The sequence below is a fragment of the Culex quinquefasciatus genome, chromosome 2, assembly GCF_015732765.1.
Source record: "Culex quinquefasciatus strain JHB chromosome 2, VPISU_Cqui_1.0_pri_paternal, whole genome shotgun sequence".
Classification (NCBI taxonomy): domain Eukaryota; kingdom Metazoa; phylum Arthropoda; class Insecta; order Diptera; family Culicidae; genus Culex; species Culex quinquefasciatus.
The window spans coordinates 58616292-58638841 of NC_051862.1; the positions used below are offsets into that span (position 1 = coordinate 58616292).

Sequence of the window (22550 nt, forward strand, 5' to 3'; positions counted from 1 at the left end):
AATTTTTCTAAGAGTTTTATATTTTTTCAAAAATTATTAAAACATGTTTTTGTAGAATTTCTGTGTGTGTTTTCCATTCTCTTAAGATAATAGAGCAATTCTCTACGTTTTCGACTTTTCATTGTATTTTTTTATTTGGATGAAACTTTGCCCATTGATTCAATTCAATTCAATTCGGTTTTATTTGTGAATAATCAAGATACAATGAGTTCATTTAGGTGCATAACAGAGTTTTGGTGTTCCTTTCAGCTGTGTTTAAATCGTTATTCAATCGAAAAATTATTACTTATAACTATGGAATAGACAAGAGTAAGAAAAAGTTTTCAAAAAACTTACAGTGCCCATTGATTCCTTTTGTCCAGATAAGCTATTTTGTATAATTAATATCTTCATACAAGTCTCCATACAAATTTGATGACTTTCTATAGAAAAGTTCTCTGAGAATATTTGGAAATCTGCACCTTGAAAATAGATTTTCTAATCGATTAGGTGTCTTCGGGGAAGTTGTAGGTTATGATTTTGACTGTTCGGAAAAAAAGTTTGCAATTTTTAAAATCACGACATATCTGGAGTTGAAAATGTCCAATAAACCAAATTTCCAGTTTTTGCTTTTTGGGTGTTTTTGAAACCGCCTTGGGTCAGGGGTATTAAAAAACACACAAAAAGCAAAAACTGAAAATTTGGTTTATTGGACCTTTTCGAAAAAAAAAACTCCAGATATATTTTAACTGGAAATATCGGAAAAATGAATAAAATTTGATAGAACAAATTAATTTTTAAAAGCATTGTGCAAAGTTCTTTGACACATTAGTCATGTGTAACATAATAACATGCCTCTTTGTCAGAGATGGACGAGGATGGACACTTTATAAAAAAGACAATTTTTCTTAAAGATTTAGCGTAAAAATGGCTTTATCTCAAAAACGACGCATTTTATCAAAAAAATACGAAATTAGTTTTTGATTCCTTATTTTACGTTTAAAAATTATTTCGATTTTTTATTCAACAATCTCTTTTTTTTATTTATGAACGGCCTCAAAAAAAAAAAAGTGTATGTCCTTTCTCCAAAAATTAAGGGGAAAAAATAATTATTGACCTAATTTAAAAATTTTATTGGAAAAAAAATCAATTGCAAATTATTAAAGAAAACACTGTACAAAGTTTATTTATCCATTTGAAATCAAATAAAGATTTTTAATCCTTGGAACAAAAAAAAAACAAAATGTAAAAGTAAAAACAAAGTTGTCTTAAACAATTAATTGATATTTTGCCAATTTTTGATAGAAGCATAACTGTATTGATGTATAAACCATTTTGTGACACTATTTGTTTAGAAATTTTGAAAATCGGGTTTGAAATTTGAAAATTAGTTTTTTTTATTGTTTTGCCTTATGTTATGCCTAGTTTAAAGATAGGTCGAGAACTCTGTGGATAGTCTGTCATGTTAATTTTTGAAAATATCAAATTATTGTAGGAAATTTTTTCCCCTTGCAAAAAATCCTATTTATTCCGATTGGTGAAAAACCGCTAAGTTATCGCTAATTTACTTAACTTATAATTTATCACGCAAGTTTTGTTTGAAGAGTTGATTGTTTTGGGAAAACCGATGTCTTTTCGCTGAAATTCAACGAAACCCAAGGAAATGTGAAAAAATATCCAACAAAAAAAAAAAAAAAAAAAAAAATTGAAAAAAGAATCAATAGTTTGCTATAATGAGACAAGCTACAAATTATGACGCAACTTCGAATCAATATTACAAAAAGTCATAGCTCAAAATTAGTAGAAGCAAATATGGATGCGCGTTCGGATTTAGCTGACAAAAAATCCTTTAAAAACACGAGAGGCACGAAAAATATGTTTTCGGTTGGACAGTGTAGTCGTCGATTATTGAAATAAAGGTTAACGCTGATGAAATATGGTTGTAATAATCTTTTGGGAAAACAATTGGTTACATGATATCTTTTCATGAAATTTCACGAAAATTTCTTGAAGAATGGACAAACTTAATTATCCTAAAAAAAATTTAATCACATTGAGTTAATGTTAAACCATTAACATGATTAAAATATCTTGTTCAATTCGTCACCAAATTCTTATCATATGAACTATCATTTGAGTTTAAAGAAAACGTAAATCCAATTTTGAACTTGAACTTCGCACGAGTCTGATTTGTTTCTCTTCGAAGTCGCTTGGAAGTTGAAAATACCGTCCTCAGTCGCCCCTGATTGTATGCTAGAAATGGTGCCGGTTCAAGAGCTCCACTATTCTGCTTAGAACAGAAAAAAAAGAAAGAACCTAATGTCATTCAAAGCGAAAACAGCGGTGTTCACCATTGAAAAACAAAACTAATAACCGTGGCCCCCGAGCTACACTTGACCGGCATTCCGAGTGAGGACTGACTAGCACACACACAAAAATACAAAAGGAAGAAAAAACTAGAAACCCCCTCAGGAGAAAATTATTTCACGGCGGAAAACCTTCACCCTCTAATGGTGTCTGCTCGGAGGGGGGGGTGGTGGTTTGCGGAAAGTGTGAGCAAGTTGGGGGGATGAGGTGTGGGTGTTCCTTTTCAACTCGTGTGTGGTGCACTCTCCAAGTGGGTGCTATTAATAGTTTCGCCAAAGAATAGTTAATGACTGTGATTTTGAGTTTTGCCGAGCCTTTTTTGCTGCATTTGTTGCACTACTCGACACTGGATTGTCTTGGTGAGTCAATTTTGTGATCAGAAATATGCTTAAGTTGTCTAAATTAATTTATTTTTAAATAAATTTAAAGAAATTAACAAAAGCAACATAAGTAACAAAATTAACAAAATTAACATAATCATCAAAATTAACAAAACTAACAAAACTAACAAAATTAACAAAATTAACAAAATTAACAAAATTAACAAAATCAACAAAATTAACAAAATTAACAAAATTAACAAAATTAACAAAATTAACAAAATGAACAAAATTAACAAAATTAACAAAATTAACAAAATTAACAAAATTAACAAAATTAACAAAATTAACAAAATTAACAAAATTAACAAAATTAACAAAATTAACAAAATTAACAAAATTAACAAAATTAACAAAATTAACAAAATTAACAAAATTAACAAAATTAACAAAATTAACAAAATTAACAAAATTAACAAAATTAACAAAATTAACAAAATTAACAAAATTAACCAAATCTACAAATTTTCTTGGATTTTTTTACGGTATGTCCACGCATCCTTCTTCCCCTTTTAATTGTGTGAAATGCATGTCATTAAAATGGCAAAAAAGAATCTGGGGCATACTGTTAAAATCTTTAAAAAAAAATAATTGTAAATTTAGAGATTGTTTTCAAAATTCTCTAAAGTACCTCGACAGGGATGCTCAGTTTTGATAAATTATTTTTTAATTGAAAATATCTTGAAAATTAATTCTAATACGGGATTTTCAAACACAAAAATGGGGTGAAAAAAAACTCACCTATACTTTGCCGTCGAGATATGATTGTTGCAGTACTTTTGTGGTTGAGTTTTGTTCAACCATATCACCCGCTTATCAGTGTCATCTAGCGTCACCCCGGAGGTTGTGGCGTCGTCATCATCTGCAATAGAAAAAAAAGGTAAACAAATTAGCTCATTTGGCCGGCAATCAACCCTCGGGTGTCGTTTTCCCCCCTAACCAGTTTCAGCGGAATCGTTGATTTGTTGAACCAAGATACGAATCACGTAGTAGGTTCCCTTCATGACTTGATGATTATCCCTGCACGAACTGTCATTTACTGTGAGGGCGAAGGGACGTATCTTCCGGAAATTAAAAACTTCACTCAACCTAAAAAAAGTCTCGGAAGTAGTGTAACAGGCGCACTGGACGGCTTGCGACTGGCAGGTTGGAAATAAAAATCCTTCCACCGGAAGGAACTGGACTTGAAATGTTTTGACAGGTGAATCGCCTCCACACGTGGGAAGCGACCAAAGCGACTGGTTTGAATTTTTCATTTCCGGCCATAATCGATAAGTACTGGACACATTAGAGGTTCCGCCTCTTCCAAAGAAATGCAAATGATTGCTGGGGGTCGTCTAGAAATTACGAGAGGTTTTTAAAATAAAATAAAGTTTGATACAAACAAAAATGCAGTTTTTATGTCAGAGCCATGACCAGAATGACGAAGTCATTTATGAACAACCCACAACAAAACTAGTCGGGAAATCGCTCGGAATGATGGATTTCAATTATACAACAACTTCAGACTCTGGTCTCGAAGTGCTGCCAGGAGCTTCCTATGAAGTCCGGATCGTCGTTCCACCGAGGTAGCACCGGAATAGCAATAATTAAGGAAAATTGAAAATGATGGTTGTTGTTGTTGCACAGGGAGAGTCGTAGGTGGACGACGCCGGCTGACCTGGCCATGGCGGCAGGTCGTATGAAAATGTTCATTTTGATTACCTCTGCACAGTAAAAGTTGGTCAGCTCTGTGTGCTAATGAGAGCATGGATTTTAATGAAATTTTAATGCGCAGCTTCGTCACAGCAAATGGGTTTTTCGAAATGGGCCATTTCGAATGGATTCACATAAACCTGTTGACACTGTGGTTGAGTATCAGACATTAAGGATTTAATTGAAATATTAATGTTCTTCATGTTTTTCATTTTAATTTTTCACGTTTATCTCTTAAATTTTGAAATAGAAAAAAACGAATAGATAATATAAAACATTTCCACAATTCACTTCCGGGAATAGTTCCCACTTACAAGCTAGCAACTAGCGCAGCACAAAATACAGGTTTAGATCCAGGTCCCCTGATTATAGCCAGCAAAACGAGCTTATCCTTGAACGAAGTCAAGGATCCTTGCAAAGGAACCGGAACGAACAGCACTAGCTATATGATACACGTGCACCCGCGTATAGGTATAATGTATGGACTACGAAAAGGGAACAAACTGCTATCATTAGCGGGCACACCAAAAAGGGCGTTACGTGGCACAATCTCTTTTTGGTACTTCGTAATGGCTCACTACAGGATGTTAGAGGGCACTGAGAATAAGAAGTAATTAAAGACGTGGAAAAAAATTTCCTAAACAAAAAACTAAAAAAAAAAATATGCAGATATGTCAACCTTTTTCCATTGTTACAAAATACGAAAAATTCTCAAAATGTGTGGAGTGCCTCAATCCCGTTTCAGAACCAGTCAGATGCAATGCAATAAGTTTGCACATGTGCAATGCATAAATTTTAATAACTCGACTGAGGACAGTCTCAGAACCTGTACCGGGTGGTATCCGTTCCGTTCTAGTGGTTTCGGTTTTATTGTGGTACTTCTGGGAAAGTTGTTAAATTTTAGTGCTTGCAGTTATTGTATTTGAAATATGGTTAGGAGACACTCTTCACTCGAACTGGCGAAAGTTCTTTGTTTAAACCTGAACACTGTTGACAGTATCAAACTAACAACAAGATAAAAAAAGATCAAAATTTAAAATTTTTCGCTGAACATTCAAAAGACAAAAGACATTCAAATTAATGATGATGCATAACAAAATTAAAAGAATAAAAATCAAGACATGTTATTTTAAATAGAGCAGTTCTCCGAGAATTCGTCCTATTTCAAATTAAATTTTATTTTTATAAATATTTGGCTCAACTTTTCAGGGGCCTACTTATGATAAAAAAAAAACATTTTGCATAATTGGTTTGCCCATAAAAACTCCATACAATTTGAGCAACTATCCATACAAAAATGGAATGTTAATATGAGAAAATCTGTATCTTTTGAAGTAATATTTTGATAAAAAATGTAACCATCTTTAAAAAAAATAATCCATTTATTTTTCAAATTAAAAGTTTTAATTCCCACAATTCCCTTTTTTATTCCTTTTAGCATGGTAAAAATGTGTCTCAGAGTTAAACATATCTGAAAAAAAATTATTTTAGAAAAATAAACGAATTTGAGCCAAAAAAATCAAATTATTTTTTTAACGGTGCACATCAACAAGAGCTTTTGCACCAAGATTTTTGTTACAGATATTTTAGTATTTTCGAAACTACGGGAACTATCGATATAATGTTTTATTCATCCCCTAAAGTACTGTCTACTAAGTGATTTACAACAAAATTTGCCTGTTTTTACAATCAGATTTGTGCAGGATTGGGTCCGTAAGTTTGTCAATTTTGGCATAAGAAGACAACAACTTCCTTGGTTGCTGTGCACCCTTAAGTTATACTTCAAAGTTATAAATATATCAAGTTATACTCTCTTGAAAAAATAAATCATTTGTGAAATTGTCGAAAAAATAAATAAATTAAAAACTTTAAAATAATTTACTTAAAGTTCAATATTCCTTCAAAAATTCATTACTCGGCAGCAATATTTTCCAGTACTTTACTGTGATTTAAAAGATTTAAAAAAAAAGATTTCGAGAGTTCAACATTTAGTGATAAAAAGATAGCCAAAATAAATGTCATTTTTAAAGAGTGTTTCTATATTTTTCTCTGAATTGTCCTTAACCATACCTACAACTTTGCCGAAGACATCAAATCGATCAGAAAATTCCTTTCCATGATACAGAAATTTGAATATGAACATACCATTTTTGTATGGACAGCTGCCAAAATTGTAAGGAAGCATTTGGCTTTAGTTTTAGGCTTATAAAAAAACACAAAGATTAAAATGTCGTGAAATCGGTCAATTTAGTAGACAAAAAAACAGTAACTTAAGAACCAAATTTCGGATTGATTTGATGTCTTCATTATAACAAGGATATAAGTTTGAGTAAGGACAAATCGTGAAAATATGAAACATTTAAAAAAATATTCAACTATTTTTTTGTACAATGTTTGTCACAAAAACAATTGATTTGAAAACAAACTTTTTTTTAAATGTTTATATGAAAGTTACTTTTCTTATCATAATAGATTAAGAGGATTTTTTTTAAGGTTTAGCCTATTATGAGCAAACCGTAATTGGCAGTGTTGTCAATTTATTTAAAAAAACAAATAAATTTTGGAAAACATCGAAAATAATTTTTGCATCATTTTTAAATGAGTGGTTTATAGCATTTTACAATTTTTTATCGAGATATTTAGGTTTTAAATTTGCATCTTTTTTACCTTCAAATGGCTTTAACTTTTGACCCTTGAGTCCAAATTGTCTTTTCAAATATTGAAAATGAGTGTTTTTTTGTGCATTAAAAAAACTGATTTTTGATATATTACGAGATAAAATTTTGGTGTCTTCGACAAAGTTGCTTGGATTGGCAAGCCTAACAACTTTCTGGAAGAAGAAAAAAATCTCAAAAATATTCCTGAAAAGTTAGATTTTCAGAATCACCCTAATCGTGAACCATTCTAATTCAAACCAAACCAAAAGTTGCCCCATTCCATTCGCAACAACTCTTTTGAAGGCACCAAAGCTCCAAAACTTCAATCGGCTCCGTGGCTTAATGGTTACGGCTTCTGCCTCACAAGCAGAAGGTTCAGGGATCAAATCCCGGTCGGTACCTTTGAAATTTGGAATCAGGAATTGGAACTTTGAATATGAACAAAAACGAAACTTGAATCATGTGGGATTCGAACTCACACCTTCGGATTGATGTTCTGAGAATCTAACCAGTCGGCCATCTGAAGGTTATAAAACATGTTGTATTCTTCTCATATTAAATACGCTCTGATCCCTGATTTGCCTGAAGGGATTGGGAGTCTTAAGATATATCTATAGATCAAGGATCCGTCTGGTGCTTGCTTCTATGTAAAGGCGGGCCGCTAGGATCTCTGCCATTCTGAAATGGGTCGTTGGAAGCAGCGCGAGGGCTATCACCACCTAATACCCGGGACTGAGATAAGTTGTATCAGCATTCGGCATATACAAAGTCTGATACAAATTATACTTTCCCATAATTTCGCTACCGGTTAGCGGGTATTGGATTGGACCACACACACACACACACCAAAGCTCCAAAACTTCACAATTTTTGGTAAAATCCCTTTTCCACTTGATTTTGCGATCTGGACCACTGTGCATTGGTTTCTCCATACAAATTTGGGGGCATACAAAAGTGCTATCAAAATATTGGATAATCTGGAGAAGGAATTTTCTGACCGATTTGATGTTTTTGAAAAAGCTGATTTTGAATATTGAGAAAAAAATAGAACACGGTAAAAAAATCTTAAATTTTAAATTCGGCCAAGTATGATTTTAAGAAAATATGGAATTTTTGCAAAGTTTCTTAAAACGCTCGACATTTGCATTGAAAAGTACTTTTTGAAATATTGATGAAGTGAGCCTCATTCAGGTTATAACCAATTTGAGCATAAGATCTTCGAAAAAAAAATCTTTTATAAAATTTGTCAAAGTAGTGTTTATTTTCAATCATCTTTGAAACATATATTTTCAACTAGATTCGATAATTCTCTTCTTTTTTAAAATGAGATATGGCCTTGCAAAGAATGAAAATTTAGAAATAAATAGTTTTCAACACTAAATCTCAGTGGACGATGTATTGTAAACTCGATTTCAGACATTTTTTCTTTGAGAAAAACAAATAAACTAAAAAACTTTTACTAATCCATAATCATTTTTCAACATTTTATAAGAGGCCATCCAAAAACCATGTAGGTATTTTAGAAGAAAATGGGGTAAATTATTTCCAAAAAAGTGTTAACGTGGTTTATGAATGGCCCCTAAGTAATATTCTGGTCAAAAAAAAAACAACATCAGTTCCATATTTTTGTCAAAAAAAAAAACCTTTTAGTTAATGTGCAATTTTAGAAATTTGATGCGCTTGCATTTACATTCAAATGATTCGAAAAATTGTGAAGCAAAATGAAGATGATTACTTGAACACTCAAGTAAGGTTTTTTTTTGGCAGATTCAAAGTGTTAATAAATAATTCACATGTCTCGTCTAAGTTGAGATGTCACACGACCCAAGTTTGTTCACTTGATTAGCACTGCTACCCGAAATAGACAGTTCAATTAACATATTCGCGTTCCGCTCAAGCAGAAAAGCTTGAAACCATCTCTAGATATTTTTTGCAAAATTGATTAACTCTTGACGTATCCGGAATAAACTAATTGGTATTTGTGGATTTAATTTAAGGCGAGTTCAAAAAACATTGAAATTTTCCTTCCACAAATCCTAGCAAAAAAAGTTTGCTAAAACTTGGCCACACGCATCCGCTTCGCAAGAGGCCATCCCCGCGGTCCAGATCGATATTCTCGTGTGCTCGTACCTTTGCGGACTGGCAGGACCTTCAAACGCCGCGAACGGTACAAACCGTACAACAAGAATACCTTGTCTTCCTCCACTGCCTTGCCTCTGCTTGGTGGGGGGCATCCTTGATTTGGTAAAATTTAAAATTGCTCCTTCCCTTGGGCCGAGCCAGGTCAGGCTCTTTACCAAGGACGGAGTTGGCAAGTGGCCCGGCACAGACGACTCCGGCACCGGAAACGGAAGCCAAGCGCAACACAACAGCACCTATAGGCAGGTTGGTGTGTGCGAGTGTTCCGGACGAACGGACAGCATCACATTCTCCACCGAGGGGTCGTTTCTTGGCGGTGATGACGATATGGTCGTTAAGGGGGCTCTCTGTTGAAAGGACGAACGATGCAGGATGCAAAAAAAAAAACAGATTTTGTAAAAAATAAGATTGTTTTCATAATTCATAAAAAATAACTTCTAAGAATTTCATCAAACTTAATGCTAGAAAAGTCATAACCCTGCTAGGTTTTCAGACAGCAATATTTCATGTCCACTTTTTCCCAGTAGAAAATAAAGTCCTTAAATGGAAATTATGGCTCCAGCAGAATATGAAACGCGTAAAAATAGCATCGCGTTTTGTAGTCCTTTCAACAAACAGCATAACAAAGTAGCAGCAGCATGAAACATGGGATGCAACATTGATTAATTCAACTAGTGCACGTGAGTTGGACTAATTTTAGACAAAAAAAAAATAATGTAGCAAGTAACGTGAGGAAAACTCGAGTAACAATGTACGCGCGATATGTTTTAATACGGTGGTTAAAAACACCCCTTTGGCAGGAATAAATTAAGGTGGGGCCATACTATTTATGACGCACAGGATGGCAATTACCACAGCGGTTGTAGGTATGATAAGTAGGTACACACCTCCTCTGAAGCCGGAACTCTTTGATTTTCTTACGTTGACCAGTTTTTCCGGACTAAAGGAAGGGACGTGTAGAAATGATGTTCAATATAAAAAATCAATTATTATTATGTTACAATTATTTTTTTTTCCAAAATGCATTACCCTGTTCACAGGGTCAAAGATTGGAGACTTTTAGATCATTAAAAACAAAAAATCTTTATGAATAGCTTATTATTTTAAGGTTAGAAGGTGCAATAAAAAAACTTAAATATCTCGGGGATATTGAAACTTGAGATATTTATAATGGAAAAACTTAAATATTTTTAAGAAAAAGGCACGGACAAACAGACGTCAATCATTGAACATTTTTACACTCCTCACTACAGCCATCTAGTTGTGAACGCGCGCACGCCTACGAAATTTATGCTAGTATGCGTGCAAAATTGTCAAGATCAATCTAGAAATGTCAGTTTTTTTCAATTGTCTGACAGTATAAAGATTAACCTTTATCTGTTCCAGATTTTGACAGATATTTAGTTTTCAGTCAACTTTGAATTATTTGTTAGCCAAAAAATTACACTATTCTTTATTATAGGGTTTTCCGTTGTAAAAAAAAGGTCATATTTTCAAAGTGCGTTTCGAGTAATAATGAAACAGCTATGTAAAAATGCAACCATCTAGTGAATTTTTGTCTGCCAGATTATTTTCAGCGCTTGCCCAGATTTTCTCAAATTTTACCTGCTAACCCTATGTGCGTGCACATAGTTTCAAGCAACTGTCAAACGCATCCAAATGAGCTTTGGTGAATTAAAATTTGCCATGGATAGTCTGAGGTAAAAGTGCATGGTACCACCCCAACAAAATTCGAATGTTTTTCATTGAATCTTAAAATTTTGCCAAAGTGTCAAAATGGCGATTTTTATTTAAAAAAATTGTGGAAATGTAAAAAAAATGTCAAAGAAGCCTATTGCCTCATTGGATTAGATTGAAGATTTAAAGAATAATCATTGAATGTCGTATCTCCTCAATAACATATATCGTTCAAATCAAAAACAGGATAAAAATTCAAGAAAAATATATTTTAAATTTTCAATTCATATTTTGACAAAAAACTAATAAATTTATAAAAATATCAATTACTTAAAAAAAATTCAAAACAAATCCAATTTAAAACCAAATGACGAGCACGGAATGCGTTAGATAAATAAAATATGTATCTCTCCATAAAACTTGACAATATCAGGTAAATGTTATTAAGTTATGTTTGAATTATTAAATTATATATTCTCCATTCTTTTTCTTTATTTTGTCAGATATTTGTATAATTCTGTATCAAATAACTTATTTTGTTGATACCAGAGTTGACAAAATTAAAGGAAATGTTGCACTACGCCAAAACGAAAAAGTGAGAGTTTGTTTGTTTCTTTGTCATAGTCTAATACCTCCTTAAGTCTAAAGTATTGTCCTTTATCAAAAGTATCGTGCTTAAAAGTTATCAGAAAATGCTCAATCTAGTTCTTGTTCGGTTACTGGGCGATGTTTAACTGGGCTGATTTCAATAGGGCGATCGATGACTACTTAACTAGTCTGCAGTCCACTTAAAAAAAAAGAGAAACGTCAAATAACAATAACAAACGAAAACGACCGAGGGAATGCAAAAATCAAGTTCAATAAATTAAAAAAAAACATTGTAATTTTAAGTAATTATTAAAAGAAACATGAAAAACTGATTCGACAAATTTTCATTATCACATTTTATTGGTAAAATCTTGTGCATTGGTAACTATAGATGTAAAATGGTCTTAAAAATAACCTCTCTGGGATAACTTCAAGTCAAACAACGAAGTGTGATATAAAACTATGGGCCATGCTTCTAAAGTACTCTTGAAGATACTTTAAAGATATTTCTATCGTAAATCTTTAAAGTTTTGTTCAAGATCTTCACAAAACCGAGTAGCAAATTTTAAATCTTTTATAAAACCTGCTAAGAAGTTGAAGCATCTTGCTTGTTACTTGGGTAGGCTACCTTTACAGCAGGGATGCCAAATGATTTGGTAAAAAGTCTGTGTATGCCTCTGCGCTTGCCTAAAATTCAAATAAATCAATTTACGATCATTAAAATCCACCAGAAAATTATTTTACAAACATTTAGGGATTAACAAAATATCTGTTGCTTGATATTTTCACAAAATGTTTATTTAATGGAAAATATTATAAGTCTGAGCGACTAAAAAAAAGTAATCTCAAATATCTGTTAAACACAGATAAATCTGTGCATCTGGCATCCCAGCTTCTCAGCTCAGTTACCGAACAAATACTGAACAACGAAATAGTTGAAAAACTGCAAAAAATTACAAAAATGTCTTAGATTAAAAAAAAATATCGATTTTTAATGTTTTCTTTCAAAAAGTTATATAAGTTTCACAATATCAAAAAGGACAAATTCGATAGGGACCATCCATAAACTCCGTGGATACTTTTCTGTAAATTTTTGCCTCTCCCCCCACATTCATCTTTTGCCGTTTTGAGTCCATATCTAGAATTTTATTTGAAAGGGTCCTATAAACTATTGTCTTTCATATGTTTATAGGACCTATGAAAAAAACTCTTGATATAAACTGTTAAGTACAACATTTTCAGTTAAATTGTTTTACTTTAGTTCAGAGGCCAAACCTACGGCCCTGTCTGTGGTCAATTTTTTTTCAAAATATTTAACAATTATTTTTTTTTGTGGCCTATGCACGAGCCCTAATGGATGATTCCATGTCAACTGAGGTTGTGATGTATGGAAATCAATGCAAATGATTTGAAAAAATCCCAAAAATTACTCATCTCTACAAAAATATATGGAAAAGCTGAGAAAAGCCTCTAGACGGGCTTCGATCTATAAAATCGTCAAAAATCAATTTTCAACTAATTTTTGATCATTAAAATCATTGGAAAGAAAAACTTTTAAAATTTATGAAAATTTTTGAAGTTTGAATGATGTTTTTAAATATATCATTTTTTCTGGGGTAAACTTTGGAAAATGTGAAAAACAAGCAAACATTTAAAAGTGACTGTAAAAACAAGAAAAAATAAGAAAGTCAAAATTTAATGATAGGGGTAGTAGAAGAAGAGGCCAAACTCTACCAAAAACAAAGCTAAACTAAACATGATAAATGCAAATTAAAATACTAAAAATAAAACAAGAAAAACATAAAACGAGAGAAGTAAAGTTTTTCGTAGAAATAAAGTTGATCATAACAACGTGAGAAAAATAAAAAAAAATCGCAAAAAAAAGTTTGGGCTGTAGAGGGTTAAGCATTTGATTTATAGATATGGGTTTAAACCGCTTTAAAGAAGCTGTAATCGTCCGTCAATATGCCTGCTGTAATCGTCCGTTGTGATATGCCAACTTTAGGTGCACGATGGAAATAAATACCGTTCCCTTTTTAGCTCTACATTTTCTACTCGGTGTTTCTTGGAAAATTTTGGTTAGATTTTAAATGAAAACCATGAATCTTTTGTGAAATTTCAATTAAAATAGACTCGATTTCCGAGATCATGAAAAAATCTAAATCAAAAGTTTCTTTTTGGAAAGGCTAACAACACTCATTTAAGACATTTTGAAAAGTGCACCTGTTTGAAATGTCTTTTTTCCAATTTGTTTAAGAAACAGTTTTATCTGGGAAAAAAAAAGATTAAAAAGTCCGACAAACCTAGAAATTACAAAAACAAAAATCACATTATAAGCAGTCAAACAGTGTTAAAAATAAAGAACATCATTAGAAAAGATAACAACCAAAATTGCAGATCATCAAAGGGGACTGAAATTCCCCCTCTCCTACGAGACGCAGTAAAAATTTCAAAGAAAAAAAAGTAACAGCAACATTTCTTACGATTTACAAGACGCAGTCTCAGCGCTCGATACATGGTATTGAAGGCCATATCTTCTTGTTTCTTGTCCTCCTCTCAGAAGCCTCAAAAACAAGAAGGTTGATTCACAGCTGTGTCGCAGTTTTGATAATCCTTGCGTTTGTTTCGTGTTTTATCCTGAAATCGTCACAGATTTTGCGTTGCAGCTTTCTTTTTTAAAAGTGACGCTTTTTCTTTTCTTGATTTTTCCATGCGTGACACGCGAACAAACTCCACTAAAGTGACATTTTTGTGTTGTGTTGTTAACTTCGTTTCTCACTTTCCCTCGCCACGTAAAAACTTTTCCAGCGTCACAACACCACTCCAAACTCCCTCTGCAACTTTAAAGTCGAGTATCACTTCATACCGCGCCCTATTTTTCCTTGCACTCTTGGTGGTAATTGATTTGTACAAACACGGACAGACTCACCACCGACGACCTGCAGAAGCACAACTTTTTTCCAGCCCAACTTGAATCGATCATAACTTTCGCTGCCGTCACCGTTTTGTCACGATTTTCACGGGTGGTGGTGTTGTTTTCCTTTGGTGTTTCGATTTCCACCTCTCTGGACGACAAAATCTGGGCCTTTGAACTCGTCTACTATTTTGGGCCGAGCATATGTTTGCTTAGTTTGACACCACTTTTCTTTTGCTTGGAAAAAACGACAACTTTTCACCAATTTCCCGCACTTCACTTCCGATCAAAACATGAAACTCGACGAAAATCACAACAAATGGCCCACTGGGATGAAACAGGACAACGCTGCAAATCCTGGGCCACCCATCTTTTTGGGGGAAGAAAAACAGACGTCGACACACTTTTTCCTAGCAAGGAGCTCCGACGTCAAATGTCAGACGGGGAAAATTTGTGCTCGCCACTGACTGCCGCTCTGTCTGGTGAAGGACTTTTCTGCCACCCATACAACGAAACAGACAGGTTTTTCCCCCGGTTGAGAAAGTGAGAGGGAGAACGTGGCGAACTGGTCAAAAGGATGAGATTCGTTTAGGGGCAAGGTTTGTTACGGATTGATGAGGTTGGTTGGATTTTGATGAAGACAATGTTTTAATTTAAACGATCTATTGTCATTCTTGTGGTATTTAGCATGAATCATAGTACACCATTGTTACACATGATCATTGTTTCACTAAGCAACCACTGATACAGTTGACATTCTGGAGAATGTTACATTTCTTTGGAATTTTTTTTCAAAAGTTTTTGTTTTCATTGATACAATTTAGTTTTTGCTTTAAATTTAAAGTTGAAATTTATTTTACAGGGATTTAAATACCAGAAAGCATTAACTGTTTATCCCATCCCAAATTAAAAATCTTACCCAATTATTTACTTAAGTAAAATCAAATTTGCAATCGAAAAGTGCTTTACATGAATTTTGATACAGTGTACCGTTTTCGAGATGTGGGCACTTAAAATTTGACTTTGAATAAAAATTAGCATTTATATATATATTTTAAATAGTAGCTGAAAATATTTTTTTTCCGAAATGTTCAGAAAACTTCAATAAACTTCGTCTGAGAAATAAGAAGATTGGACCTCTAGTTGCTGAGATACAGTGGATAAAAGAAAAATACACAGGAAAATTCTAGAGTTTTTTTTAAAGCTATTGTGTTTCATGTTTACATCACACTAAAAAAATATGAATATTACATTAGACGTAATTGCAAATATAATTTAAAATAAAAGCATGTAATCCTGAATAAAGCGTAATATTATGTCTTCCTCAACGCAAATGGAGCGATTTTCAAGTTTTTCGGAGAAAGCAAAATATTACGTCTTATGAAGTGTAATATTCAATCATGTTTGATGCACATATCAGGAGCGTGTTCTTTGATTTAAATTTACAGCAAATCAGACCTAATTTTAAGCGTATTCAGTTTTACCACACACTAAAAAAATATGAATATTACATTAGACGTAATTGCAAATATAATTTAAAATAAAAGCATGTAATCCTGAATAAAGCGTAATATTATGTCTTCCTCAACGCAAATGGAGCGATTTTCAAGTTTTTCGGAGAAAGCAAAATATTACGTCTTATGAAGTGTAATATTCAATCATGTTTGATGCACATATCAGGAGCGTGTTCTTTGATTTAAATTTACAGCAAATCAGACCTAATTTTAAGCGTATTCAGTTTTACCACTTCAGCGTGCAGTCAAACGTCAGCCATTGTTGATAGACGGACGGATGTTGCGCGTTTGAGCAAAAAGTTCGCAAAATCATCGAAAAAATGTTGAACACTTTCATCAATCACCATAAGGACCAAAAGGAGCGCTTAATTAAGGTAAGTTAACAAATTTTCCGGTGGAATACCATAAGAAATAACTTTTCTGACTGTTGTACGCAGATGCAGATCAACCGCTCTTCATCCGCCCGATTATCCGTCATGCGGTACGGTTCCGGAACCCGAGGTCCAGATCATAACACTGGCTGTAGCTGTGCGCCCATAGAAAAGTTACAATCCGAGCTCAAACGACCGCTGATGATTGCGGTTCCGGCGGGCAACCTCCGTTGGAACCGCTACAACCACAACAAAACCAAAGACTGAGCCGAATCAAAACAACCGGAGGTGACCGGAGTGTGCAGAATCAGCCATCGGATCAATTCTAGAGGGCAAGCAGGTTTTATTCAGGTCAGTCTGCTGCTGGAACCTGTGCAGATGCGGATAGAGGTTCCAAGAAGACAGTGAACAAGCGGAGAATATCTTCCGGGGAAGATCCGGTACCGCGGGTTCCACAAACAGATAGTTTGGGTAGTGAAAATCAAAAAGGGTTTGTGTAAATTGTAATATTGTGCAAATAAAAGTAATTTTTTCATCATAAACGTTTTGTATGTTTCTTCAAAAGTTCCCAATAAGAAAAAATAAACAATTCCAATAAGAATAACTCCCAATCAGATTGCGTTTAATGTAATTTTACACGACCGTTCCAGTTGCTTGTTTGGGTCGTGTAATTTCCAAATCAGATGTAATTTTATATCTAATATGACGCTCCAATTATGTGCATTAAAAAGACAGAAAATTACACGATTTTTTCGAAGTGTGTATAATCTTCTCAAAAATAACTGGAATTTAAGTTTTCAAAGTCGCATCCAATCAACTCCCCATTTTTAAACGCTTGGGAAATTTTCTGAACTTTTCTTAAAAATAAAATATTTTGAAAATTTTAGTATCAAGAACAACAATTCAAAAGGGCATAATATCGTCGCTTTTGTGCTATCTTGTGACACGTCCTATCTTTTTACAGCAGACGTGTCACAAGATAGCACACAAGCGACGATATAAATGGCTTTTTTTAAAATGTTAGTCAAGGCTTCAAAATTTTCAAAATATTCTTTTTCGGAGAGATCGAAAAATTTCACAGATGTTTAAAAAAAATTCATTATCATCACAAAATAAGGGGCTGATTGGTAAAGACTTTTAAAGCATCCTTTTTTAAATTATTTTTCTTTTATTCACTATATCTCAGCAACAAGAGGTCCAATCTGAAATGTTTCTAAGACGAAATTTCAGGAAATTTTCTGAAATTTCGAGAAAAATATGTTCAGAAATGGTCACAAATTGACACTAATTAAAAAAAATAGACTTCAAATTTTCAGTAAAAGTCAAACTCTAAACGGTCATATCTAAAAAACGGTGCACTTTATCAAAATTTCAATAAAGTACTTTTCGATTGTAAATTAGATTTTGAATTGGAAACTATAGTCAAAAAAAGGTTGGGTAAGACTTCTATTCTTCCAAAACACACATTTGTTTCAAAAACAGTCCGGAATCGATTATCCGAAGCCTTGATTATCCGAATCACGAACTAATTTTTTGTCGTATTTTTTTAATTTTCTTATTTTTAACATTAAATTCGAGTTCCACGACCTCATTTTTGTCAAATTTGAATAGTTCACCGCCATTTTGGCCTTTGATTTAAAAATTCTAAATCACTTTAGCGTAGTTAAGGGGTCATACGGTTAAGCTCAACAATCAAAATAAGACAACGAAAAAACTTTTTTTTTTTATTCGATTATCCGAAGCAGGGATGGAATAATCGCAAACAAATCATTTTCGCTTGCGAGCTTTCTTCACCCGCGAAAGAGAGAGGAGGCAAATCACGCACAAGAAAATCGCTCCCGAATTTCTCCAAAAAAATCAATCTGTTGATGATTTTTTGTGAATTTCCTTGTCAGCACCATCTAAAATGATAAATTTCGCTTTGTTTACAAACATTGTCCATCAACAAAAAGGGACAGGTCATTTTTCGACGTGTGACGTTATACTTGCAAGTGTAGTAGTGAAAAAGATGTTCCGACGAATAATCAAGATGATGATTTTTTAAGATTCCTTTTACCGATCTTTCGAGCGCGAGAGTAGAGAGCCATGTTCCTTTCGGAATTTTTCTCTTGATGAACGTTCAAAGATCTTCTTTTGAAGATGATTCTTCCATCGCTGATCCGAAGTGAAATTTTTCCAAGGCCTTCGGATAATCGAGTCTGGACTGTAATCATATCCCGGCGGCAAAAACTGCAGGTTGTTGTCCCCTTAAACATTAAAATAAATTTAAAAAATGAGCATTTTAAAAACATTTTTTTTGTGAAAATAGTTAGTTTAAAATCGTAAAAAAATCTAATACCTTTTTTTCTGAGAAGTTCTCATCAATACCTACAACACTGCCAAAGACTTTTAATCGATCAAAAATTTCTTTCAAAAGAAATAGTTCTTCGAATACTTACGTACCATTTTGTATGGACAGCTGCTGTATGGCTTCTTTGTTCATATGGAGGGTACCAAAAAGTTCAAGCCGAATAAAAAATACAAATAAAATTATTTTCCGGAATTCGGGGAGAATTGCTGAGTAATGCTTCTTTCATAAAACATTCCAAATTTTTCTGAATTCCAGATTTCTTTATTCTTCAAAAACAATTCTTCTTTTGTCGATTTGCTCCCAAAATTAAATATTCCAATTTTAAAAAAAAAATTATTTTTTTTTCAAAATTGAAAAAATTTCGCCAGTATTATTTTTTGCTGATGAAATTTTTTTTATTTTTAGTTATGATTTATTTTTTCTTCTTTATTTTCCCAAAAATCAGGGACAAAACCAAAGTTCATAAAACAATTTAACAAACTTTATTTCACGCCTAATTTTCGAAAAATCCACAAAATGCTTTATACATCATTACTATTATGCTACTATCAAAAGTGTGCAAAATATTAATGAATTGGGTCCTAAAATGAAGCTTAGATTGCTGATATTATTGTTTACAGCGATAAAGCTTATTTTTCTGAGTACAATGACCCTTTGAACGACCACAAAGAGTTTGAAATGGATTTTTAAATCTATTTTGAAAAATTAACCTCACGGTCCTTCTTGACAGAAAAGAACCATAGTTGATCCATCGAAAAAATGTTGTCTTGTCAATATATTTTTTTGCATTAAAATGAAAAAAAAAGATCAGAAATGGTTTTTATTCGTGTTTTTTACCGTTGTACATAAAAATTGACGTAGGGCTGTAGTACCCAATTTATGTAAATATTTACCAATTGTACCGAATCAAACCAAAATCAAACCATCCACATTAACGACCCCCGGGTCTTTTGTGGTCTATATTGCAAGTTTCTGCTCGAACCTAGGAGTCCGAAGACTTGAATGGGGAGAGCACCCAAACCTCTTTCTACTCCAAGGAACCTTCCACCCCAGTGTTTGAACTGACGACCTTTGGATTGCGAGTCCAACCGTCGCCAGCGATTCCACCGAAGTAGGCTTGGTTTGGTGTGTTGTTTGTACTTATGGCATGGAAACGACTCCTACACCTGGAATGACTTAACGGCCTAACAACCAAGGCCGGAACCGACATTTTACTTCCTCATCCGATGGAAGGTTGGAGCAGATGGGAATCGAACCCAGAATCATCCGCTTACAAAGCGGACAGCGTAACCATTCGGCCACGCACTGCTACTCCCAATTGTACCGATCCATGGTAAAAGTATGAAAAAGACTTAATTGACTTTAAATGCATTTATAAGCGATAACAATGTATTCTGGATAGTTTACAGCAATTTCAAAAGTTTTTCAAAAACACAAAAAAAAACATTTTTTTGCTGAAATACAAACTCCTAAATAATATAATTTGTGTAATTTGGTTTCCTGCATAAAATCTGTCCTCATGCATTTTTTGCTACATTGGCTGTGATCGTCCAGTTTTCACAGCGGCGAGTTGGCCGTACGGGTTAGGGCGCGGACTTTGTAAGCTAGATATAACTTTCACTGGTTTGATATTTTTTTGGGATTACAGATATTTTTTCCTAGTGTCTGCCAGATGTAAATTTCCACATTATTAGAGGTAAAATTAAAGCTTTTTTGTGACACAAAAGATGTACCACTTTTTAGTTGTAATTTTACCATGATTTTTTTACTGTGTATGACATTTTTTCGATTATCGACAATTATCAACATTTCCGACAGCTGATTTATTGTATTGCAGAAAAAAAATCTAAACCCGCCACCATTATATGTGCAGATCGCTGAAATGTTTACACACGGGCAAACATGATCTACGGACTTACTCCAAAAAATGTAATAAAATGGGTGTAAAAGGAAAACTATAAGAAGCTGAGAAAATGCCTATATATGAATCAACTTTTGCAGGGGTGCTGTTCCTTCATGAAACATATTTATATTGCAAAAAAAAAACCTTCCAAATTAAAAATAAAATATATATTCAATTCAATTCAATTAGTTTTTATTAGTAAATAATCAATTCACAATTGCGTAATTCTTATAACCTAATAGAGTTTTGGAGTACCTTTCAACTATGATTTGTACTAATATGGATATTCTAACAATGGATTTGCCAATAGAAGGAAAAATTATTAAAAAAAACCTTCGAAAATAAAATATATAAAAATGTAAAAATACGGTTATTAATTGATAAAATTATTTGCATTTGCATCATACATTTTGAAACACAATTTGTTCGATTTTAAGAGTTCAAAACTGTTATCAAGAAATCAATAAGTTAAGTACACAAAAATTTACATCGTGTTCTAAATTTCAATCTAGGTAATAAATAAATTTTTGAATGGTGAAAATAAAGCGTTTATGGCGGCTTTGTTTAGTACACTATTTTAAATTTAACAATTTTTAACTGATATGATTGTCGTCGGCATACTCGTTGGAATTTACTCCCATTCATTTGTTAGTTTTAATTTACAGTGTATAGATTCTTATTGGACTACCACAGCGAGAAAAACAAATTTGCACAAATACTATCGAACAAGCAAGTCCTTCTTCCCATTTCGGACGCAAGTATTGGTGACCACATTTTCCCCGCACAACTGTATTAGTGCAACCAGTTTCATTTGTTTTTGTTTTTCCTCTTTGGGTGGAAAATTCGTTCCACATTAAATATACCAAACTTTGCACAAGTATTCGTAGAAGTGCACCTCCTAGAGGTTAAGGATAACATCCAATGGTATCCTTCATGGTCCAACAGGAAAGGTCCAAACTTTTAACTGGGATTTTTTTTTTCACTCGCAACAACGAGGAGGCTCGAACCCACGTGCTCCAGTGCGCAGAATCGTGTATGGCGAGGGTGCAAATGAAAACATAAACAGAGCACAGAGCAGGGAATGGTCCCGCGTATTTGCCGGGGAGGAACGATAAAGTGGCCTCGAGGTCGGCCCACACCGAAGAGGAGTGCAGGAAATTTATGAGCTTCCGCACAAGCTAACCTTAAAGTGGGGGGAAGAGCCGAGCCAAAAAAAAGTGGGACCGACTGTGAGTTGCATCCAAACTGCAAACTGTTTGGCTGGAACGCAACAGAAAAAAACGTGGTGCTTTGAATATTCATGTGGAAATGGAGAATTTAGTGCACTTTAAATACTTAAAAAAAATTTTTTTGGTAATTTTGCATACAAGTCAAATAAACTTGAAAACAAGTTTGCATGCAATCTGACCTTGTCGATGACGTAATTAAATTCAGATTTTTCTAACTGTGCAACTTTTAAACCCTTTTTATGTCTCACTCATGTGTGAGCAGTTTTTGCTCTCGTACCTTCGACATTTTTTTGCTCCAAATCTCACTGACTGTTGGCAGAAGCTGTCGGGTTGGGACCTGGCGGCAGCAGCAGAAGAAAGTAGCAGGAAGGGTCGGGTCGGGTCGGCACGTGTTTATGCATTGCATTTATATTGATTTGTTATTGTTTGAGCTTAGCTCGTAGGTGGGAGATGCAGAGCAGCATAAGTAGGTCAGTTCGGTGCGGCCGTGCGTGCGTGCTTATTTTGCATAATTTTAGAGTGCAGAGAGGGCGGTATTTTTGGTTGAATAAAAGTAATTTAAATATTTGTTGATTGAATTTGATTATTCAAAATAAAAAACAAGCTTTTATTTTTTCCTAATTCGAAGATTTAAATCAAATTATTTGAATAATAAACCAATAGAACTGCAATTTTTTTCGCAGCAATATAGAAGAATAAATCTACCTAATTGGATCATCAAATCAATCTTTTTTTTAAGAAGAAAAAAGAACAACTAACAAATAAAAACACAAAAACTGTACAAAAT

General features: G+C 33.5%; 1 protein-coding gene across 15 annotated transcripts in view; it reads right to left on the minus strand.

Annotated features, from left to right (window-relative positions):
* The window catches only part of LOC6038130 (probable phospholipid-transporting ATPase IA), a 158512-nt gene that overhangs the window by 42476 nt on the left and 93486 nt on the right, over positions 1–22550 (minus strand). For 14 of the 15 annotated variants that reach the window (XR_005276952.1, XR_005276951.1, XM_038250589.1 and 11 more), the window contains one exon: positions 3468–3588. Coding sequence is in view for 13 of the 15 variants with exons in the window: in XM_038250589.1 (XP_038106517.1) it covers positions 3468–3588 (121 nt within the window). In the remaining 2 variants the exon portion in view is untranslated. Of the gene's footprint in view, positions 1–3467; positions 3589–13965; positions 14081–22550 lie in introns of those variants that run through there. The other variant, XM_038250602.1, reaches the window with a different exon arrangement.